General features: G+C 36.3%; 1 protein-coding gene across 2 annotated transcripts; it reads right to left on the bottom strand.

Annotated features, from left to right (window-relative positions):
- Window positions 1-16: 16 nt before the first annotated feature.
- LOC140811385 (probable LRR receptor-like serine/threonine-protein kinase At1g07650) lies at window positions 17-16860 on the bottom strand. 2 transcript variants are annotated; one of them, XM_073169226.1, is made up of 24 exons: window positions 16664-16860; window positions 16363-16537; window positions 15026-15097; window positions 14555-14623; window positions 14373-14444; window positions 14183-14254; window positions 14018-14089; window positions 13796-13867; window positions 13647-13718; window positions 13476-13547; window positions 13320-13391; window positions 13055-13123; window positions 12881-12946; window positions 12585-12647; window positions 12466-12504; window positions 12278-12336; window positions 11805-12187; window positions 3189-3384; window positions 2619-2762; window positions 2173-2291; window positions 1682-1892; window positions 1338-1578; window positions 870-1020; window positions 17-541 (listed from the first exon to the last, which is right to left on the bottom strand). In XM_073169226.1, the coding sequence occupies exons 1-24, from the start codon at window positions 16770-16772 to the stop codon at window positions 164-166; spliced, it is 3048 nt and encodes a 1015-aa protein (XP_073025327.1). In that variant the 5' UTR covers window positions 16773-16860; the 3' UTR covers window positions 17-163. The 2 variants fall into 2 exon arrangements, with proteins under 2 accessions (XP_073025327.1, XP_073025328.1); XM_073169227.1 differs by lacking the exons at window positions 15026-15097; window positions 16363-16537; window positions 16664-16860 and having other exon boundaries at window positions 14363-14444; window positions 14555-14594.
- Between the last annotated feature and the right edge of the window lie 21 nt (window positions 16861-16881).

The raw sequence follows: 16881 nt of genomic DNA, 5'->3' as shown, positions 1-16881 counted from the left end.
ATTGGAAAAGAAAAAGTACTTAGAAGATGATAATTATAATATATAAAGTTAATATAGAAAATACAAACATAAAATGCATAGTATATACAATTGCTTACTGCATACAAATTCTCACCAAAGTGCATTCAGAAAAGGAAAAAAATTCTCACGGCTAGAGTTCAAGTCATTTATCACATACATCTTTATCGGTTATTTGCAAAATGCTATTCTCTGCTCTGTCAATCACTGAATGGGATGAATCAGAATAGCCTGGTGTTGACATGCTATTACTTTGGCTGGGATTTTGCCAAAAATGGTTTCTTATGGCCTTGAACTTCGAATTGGCGGTTGAAAAACTGGGATCAGAAAGTAAATCTTGCACAGCAGTTTGACCTTCGAGCATGCTCACTGCTTGAGTCATTGTTGGCCTCAGAGTTGGGGCAGCATTCGTGCACAACAGGGCCACATTCAGCATCACCATTGCCTCTTCTGACGAGTAGGCCGAACCCAAATCAGGGTCAACTAATTCCAGTAGACTACCTCGTTCTTGCAAAACATATGCCTGGTGAAGGTTTTTAAGGCATCTCAGAACCATTTCAGAACATTTTGAGTAACCTATAGCATCGCATATTCAAATATTGTTTCTGAGTTTTTTGAACTTTTAGTTTCTTTTTTATTTAATTTTCTCATATGCATACGAGTCAGAAAGACAGTTCCTCACAAGAAACTAATAAAATTTGGAAGCTTATATAACTATTAATTTCTATTTACATGAAAACAAAAATGTTAAAAACTTTGGTGAAAATATATAGAAATTTTATTCCATGACTAAAACTACAGAAACTTCAGAGGAAAAGAGAATCTGAAAACAAAGGGACAGCAATGCATACCCAGTCGAGAAGATAAACAAAGTCTTCCGCTGGCCTATAATTTGTGTTGCTTTTACCACTAACTATTTCCAGTGCAACCACGCCGAAGCTGTACACATCTGCTTTACTAGTAAGGTAACCACGCATTGCGTATTCAGGAGCCATATAACCTCTGCATGCCAATTTATAGAGTTTTTAGTCATCACAAAACTTCTTTTTTAATGGTCAATTGACAGCTCATAGACTTGCAATACATTGGTAAATTTTATAAGTGTATGCCAAAGAAACGTAAGGAAAGGTATTTTGGGGCCATCACTATTTACCCTCTTGGTTTTTTCTTTACTTTTATTTGCATATTTTGCACATGCACAAAACTATGATCTCACTTTTTCAAACTTATGGAATTTTAGTTTCTTCTCAGTTGTGTGAAACTTTTGGCGCATTCATCAATTGCCAGCAATTTTGTAACAAAATAAGAACGGAACTTACATTGTTCCTGCAATTCGTGTACTAATATGAGTATTTTCATCCTCAGTAAGCTTTGCTAGGCCAAAATCTGATATCTTGGCATTTAAATCTTTGTCTAACAAAACATTGCTAGTCTTGATATCTCTATGAACAATTTTCAGCATTGATTCTTCGTGGAGATAAGCTAAACCTCGAGCTATGCCAAGGCAGATTTTTTTCCTCGTGGGCCAGTCTAACTTCAATTTTTGTGTCACATCCTTGCCTATAATCATAGAAGCTAAAAAATAAGCTTTCTAGTGCAAATCAATTCTCTGTGTACAATAATGTTTTAAACCAGACAAAATGGAAAATATAAATATCCTTACCAAAAAGTGCACGCGATAGACAATTGTTTTCCATGTACTCATACACCAACATTAACTGATTTCCTTCAACACAACAGCCATAAAGCTTTACTAGATTCGGATGTTGCAATGCGGATATCATTCCTATTTCATTTACAAATTCACGTGTCCCTTGTTTAGACTTCGAGGAAAGTTGCTTCACAGCAATTATGGTCCCATCGGATAAGAGACCCTGATATGGATGAAAGCAGCGAAGGGGTATTTCAATATAATGGGAGGAGACCAAAAGTGAGTAAGGGCATAGCCAAGTTCGTGAGACAAATTCATTAATAGGAGGAGGCCAAAAGTTAATATATCCCATTTTTGTAAAAGTTTTTTATTAAATTAATAGATTTCATCAAAAATTGAATATTTTTTGTGAAACAGAAAGGTTTCTCGTGTTTCATGTTTTTATGATAAGCTTAAAGCAAGCCATCATTGCCTAATGTTGATGGTTGGAACAATTGTATTACCTTGTAAACGGAACCAAAACCACCCTCACCAATTTTGTTCCCCGGATCAAGGTTTTTAGTTGCAGCCTTTATCTGTCTTAATGTGAATAGACCTGTCTGTAGATCAAGGCTTCTAAGCTCTGTAGATGGTTCAGGACTAAAGTTCATCAGGACATCAGAACTGAGATATATTAATTCTACACAGTAAACAGCTACCTATAATATTTTTTGATAATGTGAAGGAGGGGAGTTGAACCTTCACACATCCCTCATTTGGGAGTGGCCACTGGCCACACTCCTACTCAATTGGTGGTAGCATAATTTTCTAGTGCTCAACACATATTATGAAATCAAAGAGTGTGTGTATATACTACTTCCTAGTACTGTTTAAACAAGAAAATAATAAATCTTGAAATGAAATATTTGTGCTGAAGCTTGAGAAAATAGTAAATTTCGGACAATTTTACCTTTGTCAGTAGAAATTTTGCCTCCAAGATACCCTGCCTTACGCAAGATACCGAGAATCAAAAATAGAAGGCAAACCGCTCCAGCTGTTGCCCCAGCCAACACAGCAGATTTAATTTTTTTGTGATGAACCGGAGGTTTAAAATCTGTGACAAAATTTCGCATAGAAATAGTTAAAATAGCTATATACTATAGTCTCAGCTATATTACGTATTCTTTTGGATTCTATGGTCTGAGCTCATTGTACTTGACAACAGTGAGATACAAAAGCCTCGTATAAACTATTAAAGTTAGAACACAAGCTCATACCAAAATAGTCAACACAGTCTCTTAGATGTAAAATGTGATGTGAAATTTTTAGTATCCCGGACATGCAGTTCAGAATGAAAACTCCTAGTAATGGTGGAAGATCAATTCAAATATGTGAGAAGTTCATGGATAATATATGTTTCCACTGTTTCAAACATCAACTAATTAGGATTTTATTTGTAGCAATTTAGAGTCATCCAAAACAAGAAGCAAAAATTTTACAAGAAACCAGAACGTTCTTGATACGAGATATATGGACATACTAGGATCTACTGATATGGCTGATATTAAAGGGCCATAAACTCCTCTCTCTGGAATCCCCGTCGTCCCTCTTCCTGCCCAGTAGAGATGGATCTTCAAAGTATGGTTTGTAACTGTTGCAGTGAACGTCTCTACAATGGGCTTACCAGGCCCTCCAGCCTTGGCTGCAATATCAAAATCCTTCAAAACCACTTCTCCCTGCATGGGTAATGGTAAACTGTATCAGACACGATAATCCATTCAGCTGGGACACATGCAATTTGGCGGGCTGGAGGGGTGATGCATCACAAAAGAAGATGTGATCACATCAGAAATTGTTGTTAGAAACTACTTCATCCAAAGCTGGAGAATGATATTTATATCCTCACATGTAAGCTGGAATCGGAGAATAAATAGCTGAAATAACTATCCAAGGAATAACATGTAATGCCCGAGATTTAATTACGGTAATCAGATGTTGATTAATTGAAATAATTGAGGTTATAGGAACTCAAATGACGAAGCCGGGCGTGGTGTATTTTACACCAAGATGTTCGACCTAACATCTCAAGATGTTCGACCGAACATCTCGCGCCCGAGCGGTAAATTATATCCGCCCGAGCGCGCTTGAATAATTTGTGAGGGCCGAGAGTTCTCCGCCCGAGCGGAAACTTTTGACCGCCCGAGCGTCAGGAGATGTTCAGCTGAGGATCTCGACCGAAACTGACTCGCCCTAGCGGTAGGTTTTGACCGCCCTAGCGAGTAACGTGTAGCTTGAAAGGCGAGCCACTTGGCCTATTGCATGTTCGTGTGTATATATATATATATATATATATATATATATATATATATATATATATATACATGCAAGATTTCTTGGGGGAATTCAGAGGGAAACCGAGGGAAGCTCTTGAGTTTGATTGAAGATTCTGACAATCTGTCCGTCTGTTTTTGAATCCGATTACGGTATTGAGTTCCTAGCAACGCAGGCTTCATTTGGACGTAAGTTTTATTATGTTTTGAGATGTTTTGAAAATATGATGTTGCTGGAATTGAATAGATATGGTGTTTCTGCTACCGTAGACATTATAGAATTGAAGTCAGATTAAAGAACAGATTGCTTCTGTAATTGTTATGATTTTTGAAAGATATTGACTGAGATTCTATATCAGAATTGTGTTAGTATTCAGAGTATGAATTGTATTGACACAGATTATGAGTTCCAGTATTTTAATTGTGATGTTCAGAATTGACGGGGTTATTCAGACTGTATTGTTATGCCGTCGAAACATCAGTTGATTTAGATTGATCAGATTCAGATATGATTCGATTAGATTGTGATATTATTGATATGACTCAGATTGTATTGTGTTCAGATATTAATCAGATTTTGTACTGAGTTGAGTATTGATCAGAACGGATTGTGAATTGAGTTATTCATTGATACTATGTATTCGATATTGTCTTTTCAGATTTGATATGGACAGAGTTGAATACAGATCATCGTCTTCGTCAGACCGGGACGACAAAGGTATAATTCATGTGATATTCGGGAAGCCCCAACTCAAATGAGATATCATTTTGAGTTGCCCAATAAAATCACATACTAGACTGTTAATTATGCCTTGTTATATTTATGCTTTGATTATAGAATTGTATTCAAGTGTATGAGACTATTGTCATATTCAGATATGAATATGATTATGCTATATTTACAGCTTGATATTCATTGCATTTAAGATAGGAAAGTCTTGACAGCCATTGTCAGACTTCTAGACGTTCGGTGTATCTCAACTTAGGAGTAGTCATTACTCCTATTGCCAGCCGTCGATACAGCTCGGACCGAAGTCTAGGAATAAGACGTACAGTCGCCCCGAGTGGTTGGGTAGGTGACAGGCAGTGACGTCTTATTCACCCCGGGATCCCTAGAGTTATAGTTGAGTCGAGTCTAGACATGATTTGACTAGAACTGCATGTGTTTATAGATGTGGTTTCATAGACTATGAAACCCATTATTATTGCTTTCAGTCATGATAGCATGTGTTTATGATTTAGATTGTATATGCATGCTTATCTGATTCGAGTTGCATGTTCAGTTAGATTAGATTTCATAGATGATGAACTCTATTACTATTGTTATTGCTTTTATGCATGACAGCATGTTTCATGAATTATTATGTGTATATGCATGTTTACCATGTTTTATACTGGGATTTATTCTCACCGGAGTTATCCGGCTGTTGTCTTGTTTTGTATGTGTGCATGACAACAGGTGGGGCTGGATCAGGGTCGAGATGACGATGAGAGAAGACGAGTTAGCGTGGTGATTCCGGACTTGTAGCAGACTTGGTTTATTACTTGAATTTAGTAATTGAACCTTAGACTTAGGTTGTACAGTATTGTACTTTTCTACTGAATTGTAGTCTTATACAGATATGTATATTAATTAGATGTCATTACCTTCCGCATTTATATTTTAAAAAGAAAAATTTTTAGACCCTGTTTATCAGAACTGATAATTAAATCCCAACGATGATTAAGAAGTTGATTAGCGTCCGGGTCCCCACAACAGGTGGTATCAGAGCCATAGTTCCTTTAGATTGAGATATTCAGAACTGATAGATCTTCTAGACTGAGATAGAAGAGAATGAGCGGGGTAGATTGAATTTTCGTTCCTTGCATGTGATTGCTAGCATGAGATTTATATCCATGTTGATTTACATTGTGTATGCTAGCATGATTTATTGCTTTCCCTATTACATGTTGTTGTTATCTGAATTGATTACAGCATGTAATTATTAAGCCTGAATCAGAACTGAGTCTCGATCAGAGGTATATGATCAGAGGAGGGCTGAGACAGATTGTATAGACTATGTACTAACCGGTTTGATATTCAGATATACCGCCTCGAAGAATTTCAGAAAAGGGCAGTACTTCGTCTGAACAGAGAGATGTATCAGAAACTCAGTTAGAAGAAAAAATGAAAGAATTTGAGTTATTACAGCCGCCGGTTCTGAATGGTACCGAGACATCTGAAGATTGTCAGAACTGGTTTGAAGATATAGAAATCTTGTTCGATTTACTTGACTGTACAGATGAACAGAGGGTTAAAATGGTGCCTTACCAGTTACGAGAAGCCGCCAGGAGTTGGTGGATTACCAGTAGAAGAATGTGGGCACAGAGAGGTACAGTGATTTCGTGGGAAATATTCAGAACTGAATTTTATCGAAGATTTTTCCCAGTCTCGTACCGAGAGGACAAGAAATTAGAGTTTGAGAATTTGAGCCAAGGGCAGCTGAATATTGACCAATATGCTGTTAAATTCTCGACTCTACTGCGTTTTGCTCCTCAGATAGCTGGAAATGATGAAGCTGTAGTGAATCAGTTCATCAGAGGGCTGAATTCGGAGGTAGTTGCATTTATGAATTTGCAACGACCTTATCATTTTGCTGACATCCTGAGTAGAGCGAAGAGAGCGGAGGCAAGTCTGATTAGACAATTGACAAGGTTGTGTATGAAGCCACCTCAGACACAACAATCCCCTCTTCAAATTGAGCGTGGCAGCACGAGTGGAAAGCAAGATTTGCGGAAAGCTCAAAAGAAGCCATTCAAGAAGTTGGGAAGTGGTTCCTCTAGCTCAAGTGGTTCCAGTCCAAGCCATACCGATGTCTATTGTAGGACTTGCGGAGGGAGACATTCCTCAGAGCAATGCAAAGGAGTGCTTGGTAGATGCAATATCTGTAAACAGCTGGGGCATTTTGCTAAAGTTTGTCCCCAGAGACGGTCCCGAAGATCTTAGGGAACAGTGTTAAGTGAGAAACAGATCCAGAATTCACAACAGGTACTATTCTTTACGATTCTATTGCATATGTATTGATATATACTAATGCATTTGTTAAGAATATCTTTGACTGAGTTGCATGGAGATATGCTGTATCTGTTGGGTCTGTATGTACTGTAGTATTGATGTCCTTGCTTGTTGAGGAAATGTTAATATCAGAGATTTCAGTATAGATTGTATACTACAGTAAGATGAGAATGAAATAGAGATAGATTATGATGTACTTGTGTTTTCTGATTTGAACGCATTATTGATATGTATATGTTGAACAAGTACAGACATACTGTAGAAATTTTCCAGAAATGGTAAGAGTTAGATCAGAGATGACTGATCAGGGGAGATACCACGACAAGGATTCTAGATTTAGAATTCCTTTGATATCTGTATTGTCTATGACTCGATTATTACAGAAAGAAACAGATAGTATCCTTATGTATTCAGTAGATTTACTGAAATCGAGCCTAACATTGGCAGATTTGCCAGTGATATACGAGTTGGCAGATGTTTGCCTAGATAAGATTTTAGATATGCTTTACATCAGAAAGATAGATTTCAGAATTGAATTCAGATCAGATACTGATTGTTGTTTTAGAATTCAGTACAGAATGATATTAAATGTACAGAATGGTACAGAATGAATTGAAAGATCAGTAGAAGAATATCGACCAGGAGTTACACCTGATTTAGTGTTGCTCTTTGGCATGTGTCAATATATTCAGAGATGTTCTGATGATTTTATACTTTTTATAACTATGAGATTCTGATATATTTGCAATATTTGATTGATCGAATCGAATATTTGAAGGTTCTATTGAATATTCTGAGAACTGTGATGATTGTATACAGAAATTATTCAGGTAAGAATCCTGCTTGAAACAGATTGTATTCAGAATATGTGATATCTGAGGTTAGTATACAGATTTATTTCGTTACAGTTGAGATTGCGATCAGTGATTGATAAGATACCGATATCAGAAAGACCAGAAATTCAGAAATGTCAGAATTGTCAGAAATGTATTTTGTCTGATTTGGCAGATTATTTTATTCGACTGTTGCTTTATATCTGCTGAATATTGTTATTGTTCTAAATCAGTATTTGAGACATCTTATATTGTTTTGGGGAGCATATTTTATTTGCAGATGAGATATAACAATTGATCAGAATGACATGAAGATGTTTATCAGAAATCCTTGTTTTATGAGTTCACTGAACTCACTAGATCTGTATAGGATATTGATATTTCATTTCTGATTTGAGATTACTGTTGTTTTGAATTCGTATATGATACAGATGGTTGTGAACCGTTGAGAATATATACAGTTCAATTGTATCAGAGTTGTTTCCGAGAGGTACAGCAAAGCGTGATATCGATAGTCAGAGCCGAATACCAGGTAGGTATTTTTATCTTTACTTTATGTTATTAACTGATTTGTGTATATCAAATAGTTCGAATCTGAAAGAACAGATATTGTCAGAAACTTACAGTCATGGATTCAGTGTTCAGTCTGATGATTGAGAATGTATTGTATTCGAACAGATAGTTGTGATATAGACAGATAAGGTCAGTTATAACAGAATTGTGTTGAAATGTTGGCAGAAATTGTACTGAGGTGTCTGAATTGCTAACAGAAAAGACAGAAAGATAGAAATCAGAAGATGTATTACATACTTAGTATATTTCTGATTCGTCATGGGGAGTATATTTCGATGAATTTCTTAATAAGATTTTCCCAATATTTTCCAGATTGTGATATAATATGATTATGATTGACAGATTACTCAATCTATTCTATCAGTTTGTACCAGATTACGTACAAACAGAACTAGATGACATAGATCGATGTCAAAGAAAGGTTCAGATGGAACAGAAAATTTAAGTAGATTATTACAGATTGTGATTTTGCTTGAAATTGTATTCGTGATAGAGTATATCATGAACTCTCTCTGAGATTGTTTTACAGATTGACAGACAGTCAGAATGTAATATCCCAGATATTGGAAGACTTTGGTAGAGTTATAGAGTGCTAGATGTTAGCACTAATTGATATAAGTCAGTATTACTGTGTGACAATAGCTATCAGCTTATCAGAAGGATAATGAGATAGTATAGACAAGACAGTATACGAAGAGTACTACAGATTTCTTTTGAAGATAATTCGAAGAAAGATGCAGATAGTTCAGAATGGACAGATTTAAGAAACCAACGTCGGATGATGACGATTGGTAGTTGAAGCTAAAGATTGTTTATGTCTTTGTTTGAGGTAAACAGATTTGTTAACAGCTGATGATACTGATATGTGATGAGCTGTAGATTGGTTTATACGGATGTTGTATAACCAGTAATGCGAGATTGATTCTGTCAGAAGAACTGGAGAAGAAGTATTATGACATTATACTTCGTGAATTCTTATTCCAGACTGGAATCAGATATTTGAGTTTTGATTTAAACTCTGTACACATTTCTTCTGATATATCTGAATTGATTGTTGTGAGTTCGAGCACGAACTCAGATCTAAGAGGGGGAGAAATGTAATGCCCGAGATTTAATTACGGTAATCAGATGTTGATTAATTGAAATAATTGAGGTTATAGGAACTCAAATGACGAAGCCGGGCGTGGTGTATTTTACACCAAGATGTTCGACCTAACATCTCAAGATGTTCGACCGAACATCTCGCGCCCGAGCGGTAAATTATATCCGCCCGAGCGCGCTTGAATAATTTGTGAGGGCCGAGAGTTCTCCGCCCGAACGGAAACTTTTGACCGCCCGAGCGTCAGGAGATGTTCAGCTGAGGATCTCGACCCAAACTGACTCGCCCTAGCGGTAGGTTTTGACCGCCCTAGCGAGTAACGTGTAGCTTGAAAGGCGAGCCACTTGGCCTATTGCATGTTCGTGTGTATATATATATATATATATATATATATATATATATATATATATATATATATATATACATGCAAGATTTCTTGGGGGAATTCAGAGGGAAACCGAGGGAAGCTCTTGAGTTTGATTGAAGATTCTGACAATCTGTCCGTCTGTTTTTGAATCCAATTACGGTATTGAGTTCCTAGCAACGCAGGCTTCATTTGGACGTAAGTTTTATTATGTTTTGAGATGTTTTGAAAATATGATGTTGCTGGAATTGAATAGATATGGTGTTTCTGCTACCGTAGACATTATAGAATTGAAGTCAGATTAAAGAACAGATTGCTTCTGTAATTGTTATGATTTTTGAAAGATATTGACTGAGATTCTATATCAGAATTGTGTTAGTATTCAGAGTATGAATTGTATTGACACAGATTATGAGTTCCAGTATTTTAATTTTGATGTTCAGAATTGACGGGGTTATTCAGACTGTATTGTTATGCCGTCGAAACATCAGTTGATTTAGATTGATCAGATTCAGATATGATTCGATTAGATTGTGATATTATTGATATGACTCAGATTGTATTGTGTTCAGATATTAATAAGATTTTGTACTGAGTTGAGTATTGATCAGAACGGATTGTGAATTGAGTTATTCATTGATACTATTTATTCGATATTGTCTTTTCAGATTTGATATGGACAGAGTTGAATACAGATCATCGTCTTCGTCAGACCGGGACGACAAAGGTATAATTCATGTGATATTCGGGAAGCCCCAACTCAAATGAGATATCATTTTGAGTTGCCCAATAAAATCACATACTAGACTGTTAATTATGCCTTGTTATATTTATGCTTTGATTATAGAATTGTATTCAAGTGTATGAGACTATTGTCATATTCAGATATGAATATGATTATGCTATATTTACAGCTTGATATTCATTGCATTTAAGATAGGAAAGTCTTGACAGCCATTGTCAGACTTCTAGACGTTCGGTGTATCTCAACTTAGGAGTAGTCATTACTCCTATTGCCAGCCGTCGATACAGCTCGGACCGAAGTCTAGGAATAAGACGTACAGTCGCCCCGAGTGGTTGGGTAGGTGACAGGCAGTGACGTCTTATTCACCCCGGGATCCCTAGAGTTATAGTTGAGTCGAGTCTAGACATGATTTGACTAGAACTGCATGTGTTTATAGATGTGGTTTCATAGACTATGAAACCCATTATTATTGTTTTCAGTCATGATAGCATGTGTTTATGATTTAGATTGTATATGCATGCTTATCTGATTCGAGTTGCATGTTCAGTTATATTAGATTTCATAGATGATGAACTCTATTACTATTGTTATTGCTTTTATGCATGACAGCATGTTTCATGAATTATTATGTGTATATGCATGTTTACCATGTTTTATACTGGGATTTATTCTCACCGGAGTTATCCGGCTGTTGTCTTGTTTTGTATGTGTGCATGACAACAGGTGGGGCTGGATCAGGGTCGAGATGACGATGAGAGAAGACGAGTTAGCGTGGTGATTCCGGACTTGTAGCAGACTTGGTTTATTACTTGAATTTAGTAATTGAACCTTAGACTTAGGTTGTACAGTATTGTACTTTTCTACTGAATTGTAGTCTTATACAGATATGTATATTAATTAGATGCCATTACCTTCCGCATTTATATTTTAAAAAGAAAAATTTTTAGACCCTGTTTATCAGAACTGATAATTAAATCCCAACGATGATTAAGAAAATGATTAGCGTCCGGGTCCCCACATAACATGCATGTGGTGGATATTGGATCAAAAAATGCAAGAAAAACCACCTATGACCACTGTACTGTTTTCCCAACAATTCGAACTTGTGGAAGGTGTTCAACAGAAAGATTTATATTTAACACCTTCATTGTATTTACCTGCAAATAAACATCAAATATGCGTCTCCCGAGGCTGTTGAATGAACTGTCATTTGTAAAAATAATTTCAGCAAAGTGAAGTCTCACGGTGTAGTTTCCATTTAGGAGACAAAGGCCATAGTAAGTGAGGGAAAGGGGTGATGCACGGGCAGAACTATAGAGTTCTAATTCTGGGGCACTGATGTTATATAGAGGAGAAATGTTTCTACTAATGTAGTTATCTGAATCAAGGTCATTGTCCATGAAATTCCCTGTGCTGCTAAATGCCCAGTTCTGCTTTGAGAAAAACATTGAAGCACCTCTGGCCTCTAAATCTGCTTCATATATCGTACCATTGTAGGTTATTTCTTTGCCGCCACATTTAATGTACAATGAGTAATACTCTGTTGATTGACAGTTAAATGAAATTCATCGTGATTTAAACCAACTATATAATGAACACGTAATAATCTCTTGAATGAACAATGTCTCACGCTGATTTATAGGATTTGAACATGGAAATCCTTGCTCCAAACAAGAGTGAATTCTACCTCTACACCAAAGAATATGTAGAGATTGTTGGTACAATATGAGGAAGGTTACTTGAAAGGAAATGATGTAACAAATAAGCAATCGAAAAGTCGTAATAAAATCCAAAATATACAAAAATAGATAGTCTTACCGTTTATTAGCTGTTGATGAGAAACTTTCCACCAAGTTTCTGAAGGAAAAAAAACGTAAATTAATTGATGGTACAAAAGAAAGTGGAAAGCAGCTGGTCAAAGTATACAAAACATTTACACGCTCCCTCGTGGACATTCGGCTTGTGAGCTTTCTGATGTAAAATTGTTATAAGAGAGATCTCTGTACATGAAATAGCAAGTTAAATATGAGAACTGATGTCATTCAATTTGATTAAAGGAACAGGCTGGACATGCTATTAGTTGTACAAAACCGAGTTGTTGCTGAAAGTCATTTATGCACAATCATTTGAATCGAACATAAAGTAGATGGCACCGTAAGAACTAAGAAATATGGCGACAAGATATGTTTCAGATTAAAATGTGATGAAACATGAGCTGCTGAATGATCTTTACGCGTTCTTGTTTCTTTTAATAATCCATTCTGGAATATGTCCAGTAAGCCTATTTCCTGTAAAATAGCTAGCAAAACACAAAAAACAACCATGATTTAGTGTATGCTTGCTCAAGGAGTAAATAATAACCGTTTAGCAATCAAAAGCAAATCATCAAAAAGGCACAAGAACTTACAGAAAATCCAATTTTGATAGACCAGAAGAATCTGGTATCTGTCCGCTCAAATTATTAAAACTAAGGTCCCTACATTTGTAAATTACATAGTAACATTTCAATTATTAGGAAAAACATTGGAAGTCATTGTCCATGTAAAACCCATATAAAAGGACACCATATGTCAAAGTTAGAAAAGAAAGCATTCCATCCTTCGATGGTGTATTAAATTAGATAAAAGAGTACAAAGACACAGCAAATCCAATGAAAAAAGTCAATTACTTACAGATTTTTCAATTTTTCCATATCTGCAAGGTATTTAGGTATCTCTCCTTCCAGTAAGCAATTCCGTAGTATCCTACATTACATGGTCGCGTATAAAGGTCCCGTGTTGAAGTACATTGATATCATCAACCAATGGAAAGATTTTTATGTAACTCACAACACTTTCATTGACTGCATATTGCTTAGTGGGGGAAAAGTTGACCCACCACTATTTAAATCACTAATCCTCCTGAAAATTATTCATGAATATAAAATAAGTGACACAACAATACATAAGCAATCAGCATGTGTTGAGGTCCAGGGAAGAGACTACTATAAAGTTACTCACAAGTCAGTTAAACTAGTCAGGGCAGAAATAGACGAAGGAATAGGTCCCGAAAGAGAGCAACCTTGTATGTGCCTATGACATGAGCCCAATTTTAATAATCTATGAAAATATAGACAGCTCTATTAATGAAAGAGTACAAGACACCTTACAATTTTTCGATCTGTGTCCAGCTGCTGATGAAATCTGGTATCTTCCCCGTGAAGTTATTATCACTTATCCTCCTGAGAATTTTAATTTTAAACTATAAGTTTTTCGCCAAGAGAACCAAATAAGTAAATTAATTAGCAGAGTCCTTGTAAAAACGTATAAAAAGAAAAAAGATCCCACAACATCGAAAAAGGGGCACAAAATGAACCAGCATTTGTACTCACAAATCAGTTAAAGAGGTCAGCTTGGAAAATTCCACAGGCAATTCCCCAGTGAATGCATTTGATGATAAAACACTGTCGAGGCAATATAAATAAGTCAATGTTTAGGATTTGGTGAAAAGGAAGCAAACTTGAGGAAGTGGAATCTGGATGAGCGCTAAAACATACAATTTTTGTAAATTGACCAAGATTCCGATGTCTAAAGGAATGGCTCCAGAAAATCGGTTCCCCTCAAGACTCCTGTATAGATAATCTCAAGATCATTTTGAAACAGAAAGAAAAGAAAACTAACGTTCGAACAATAAAACTTCATAATATGTCCAATGCATCAAATAAAAGAGATTATACTTGAGCATACAGGTTCACAAGGGTGGTCATTTTGGTTATGACCTTAGGAAATGGACCAGATAACCTGTTTCCCATGAAAGACCTGCACTCGTGCCATCAAAAACATGTGCAGATTATCTATTTTATAATACACGCAGAGCAAAAACTTTCGAAGCAATAAAGGAATCAAAAAGAGCTGGGATTCAAAATTACAGATCAACCAAGGTCATTATTCCCCACTGGAGGGGTATAGAACCATTGAAATAATTGCGACTGAGATCCCTGCAAAACAAAATGAAAGTGAGATTGAAGGAAATTGGTGATAATATCCACAGAAGTATAGCTGCGAAAAAAATGCAACAGGAATATCTTGGAAGAAATACAACCTATACAAGGGGAAATAACTCAACTGAGTGAAAACATCAAGTATTGGGCATGGACAAGAATCAAAATCCATTTAATTCTTTACTAACTGAATGATGTCCTTTATCTAAGTAGGCAATTTTGTAGTTTTGCCTGCTTAATGTTTGGAGTACAAGTTGGATTACCTTTATAAACTTCTATAATTCGTTGGGAGGATGTCTTCTCTACCAAATGTACTTCAATTTTCAATAAACTTCACTTCTTATCAAGAAAAATGCTCTTGCAAACATGTTCAATATGATCTTTGTAATAATGACTCACAAATGTTTAAGGTGGCGAAGCTTGAAAAATTCTGGTGGAACACCTCCTGTTAAATTTTGTGATTTCAAAGCTCTGCAGTAGTTTAATCACATCGTTAGAAACAACTGGAAGACTATCCAATAATGCCCACCAATAGAACAGTGCAAAATATGGATCACAATACACGAGTGTGTGTCAATTTCACCGTGACCGGAGAATATGGGTCGATTGCACATTGAAGTTCGAAAACACCAAAATTACAAGCATTTGGATTAGCTATGTGAGTAAGTAGTCATGCAAGGCTCTGCCTCGGTCGACCACCGGAGGGGATCCCTGAGGGGAGGATCTCCGTATTGAGGATACATTATGAAATTGTTTTTTTTAAACTTAAATTACTTTAAACTTGCTTTGACATTGTAAATGGATCGACATGCACCAGTCCATGTACATTTAAAAAGAAATGATGTTATCAAAATCTACTAAAAAGATCCTTTACAGTGATGTGCACCGTCCATGATTAATTATGGGTGAATCATCTTAAACCTGGTTTAAAAGACAACAATCTCGAACCTACACGAGATCCAAGTGATCAAACACGATCACATGGTAAACAATGCATCCAACCATTCGATAATCTCATAAAGGCAATTATAGGATTCTTAAAAAAGTTATTAAGTTCGTTGAAAAAATAAGGAAAGAGAAAAAGGAAATACTGCAGAGTATCTAAATAGAGGACAAGGACAGTTTATATTTTTCCATAACAAATATCTCCGCGGTGTGGAAGTTGCAGACAGGCGCGGACCCCCAGCACGCCACTACCAGCTGGATCAATAAATGTAAAGTCAAAAATAAAAACGCTGACTCATCAATCGTTGACCGATATTCAGTCAACGAATCGCACTCTGCGCACCTAAAACTGTAGGGACTATACTTAAGTCTATGGCAATGGACACAGATTGTTTCCTTACCGCGCCAATCTAAGATCCGTAGTACTTGATGAACTCCATATGTTTAATGATAAAGCCCAGAATCCTTGCGAATTTTTTACTCCTAACGTACTTACAGATAAACATCCTCACCCGCATATTATATGGTCAATAGACAACAAATGCAAGAGCATATTTCTTCATAGAGTTTTTTTCCCATAGTTCTTTATAGAGTGTTGCAGTGCACAAATATGTGAATCTTTCCCCTTTAAGGTGTTTAATTCCCGCCCATCCAGTACTCTTAGCTCCCCCTTGAGTAATAGTATATATTAGGACCCTTTCTTGAACCATTTTGGGTTTTTCGGATTTTCACTACAGCTTGGATTTGAGAGAAGGAAGAATGGCGAAGAATCAAGAACATGGAGTACATACATGCTAACAACATGACAAGAGGAATTATTATCAAAACTGCAATCACAACTGACTGAGCTTTCAAAGCCTTTTCTTGTAATGGGCAAACTCCAATTTCCTTCACCGCTGCAAGGATCCTTGCTAAAATCCCAGTCATTCTTCCCCAATCTTCTCCCAATCTCTTTCAATGCCTTCACTGCCATAGAAGAAATAAACTTTAGCATGATTTCCATCTGGGATCGAGCGAGATATTAATATTCTTAAATATTTTTTTATGGTTTAACTCTAGAATGAAAATTTAATTGCGAAAAAAAAAAATTACCTTCTTCTTCTCGGAGCCTCTGCTTAGGAAGTGTGGCCTCTGAAGCAGAGATTGTATAGATAATCAAATGAAGCCATGAAAACAGGCATAAAAGAGTAAGCTTTATCATTTTTGTCACTGTACTTGGGTTCTCCAAAGTGCATGGAGCCTCAGTTCGACCTTTAAATACTAATCCATTCACACAGCGCGTTCGTAGAGACTAGGGAGCAGAAGACAAA

This window comes from Primulina eburnea, chromosome 14 (assembly GCF_022965805.1).
Source record: "Primulina eburnea isolate SZY01 chromosome 14, ASM2296580v1, whole genome shotgun sequence".
Taxonomy (NCBI): domain Eukaryota; kingdom Viridiplantae; phylum Streptophyta; class Magnoliopsida; order Lamiales; family Gesneriaceae; genus Primulina; species Primulina eburnea.
The sequence above is the reverse complement of the archived record's forward strand: the minus strand, read 5'-3'. Positions and strand labels throughout refer to the sequence as shown.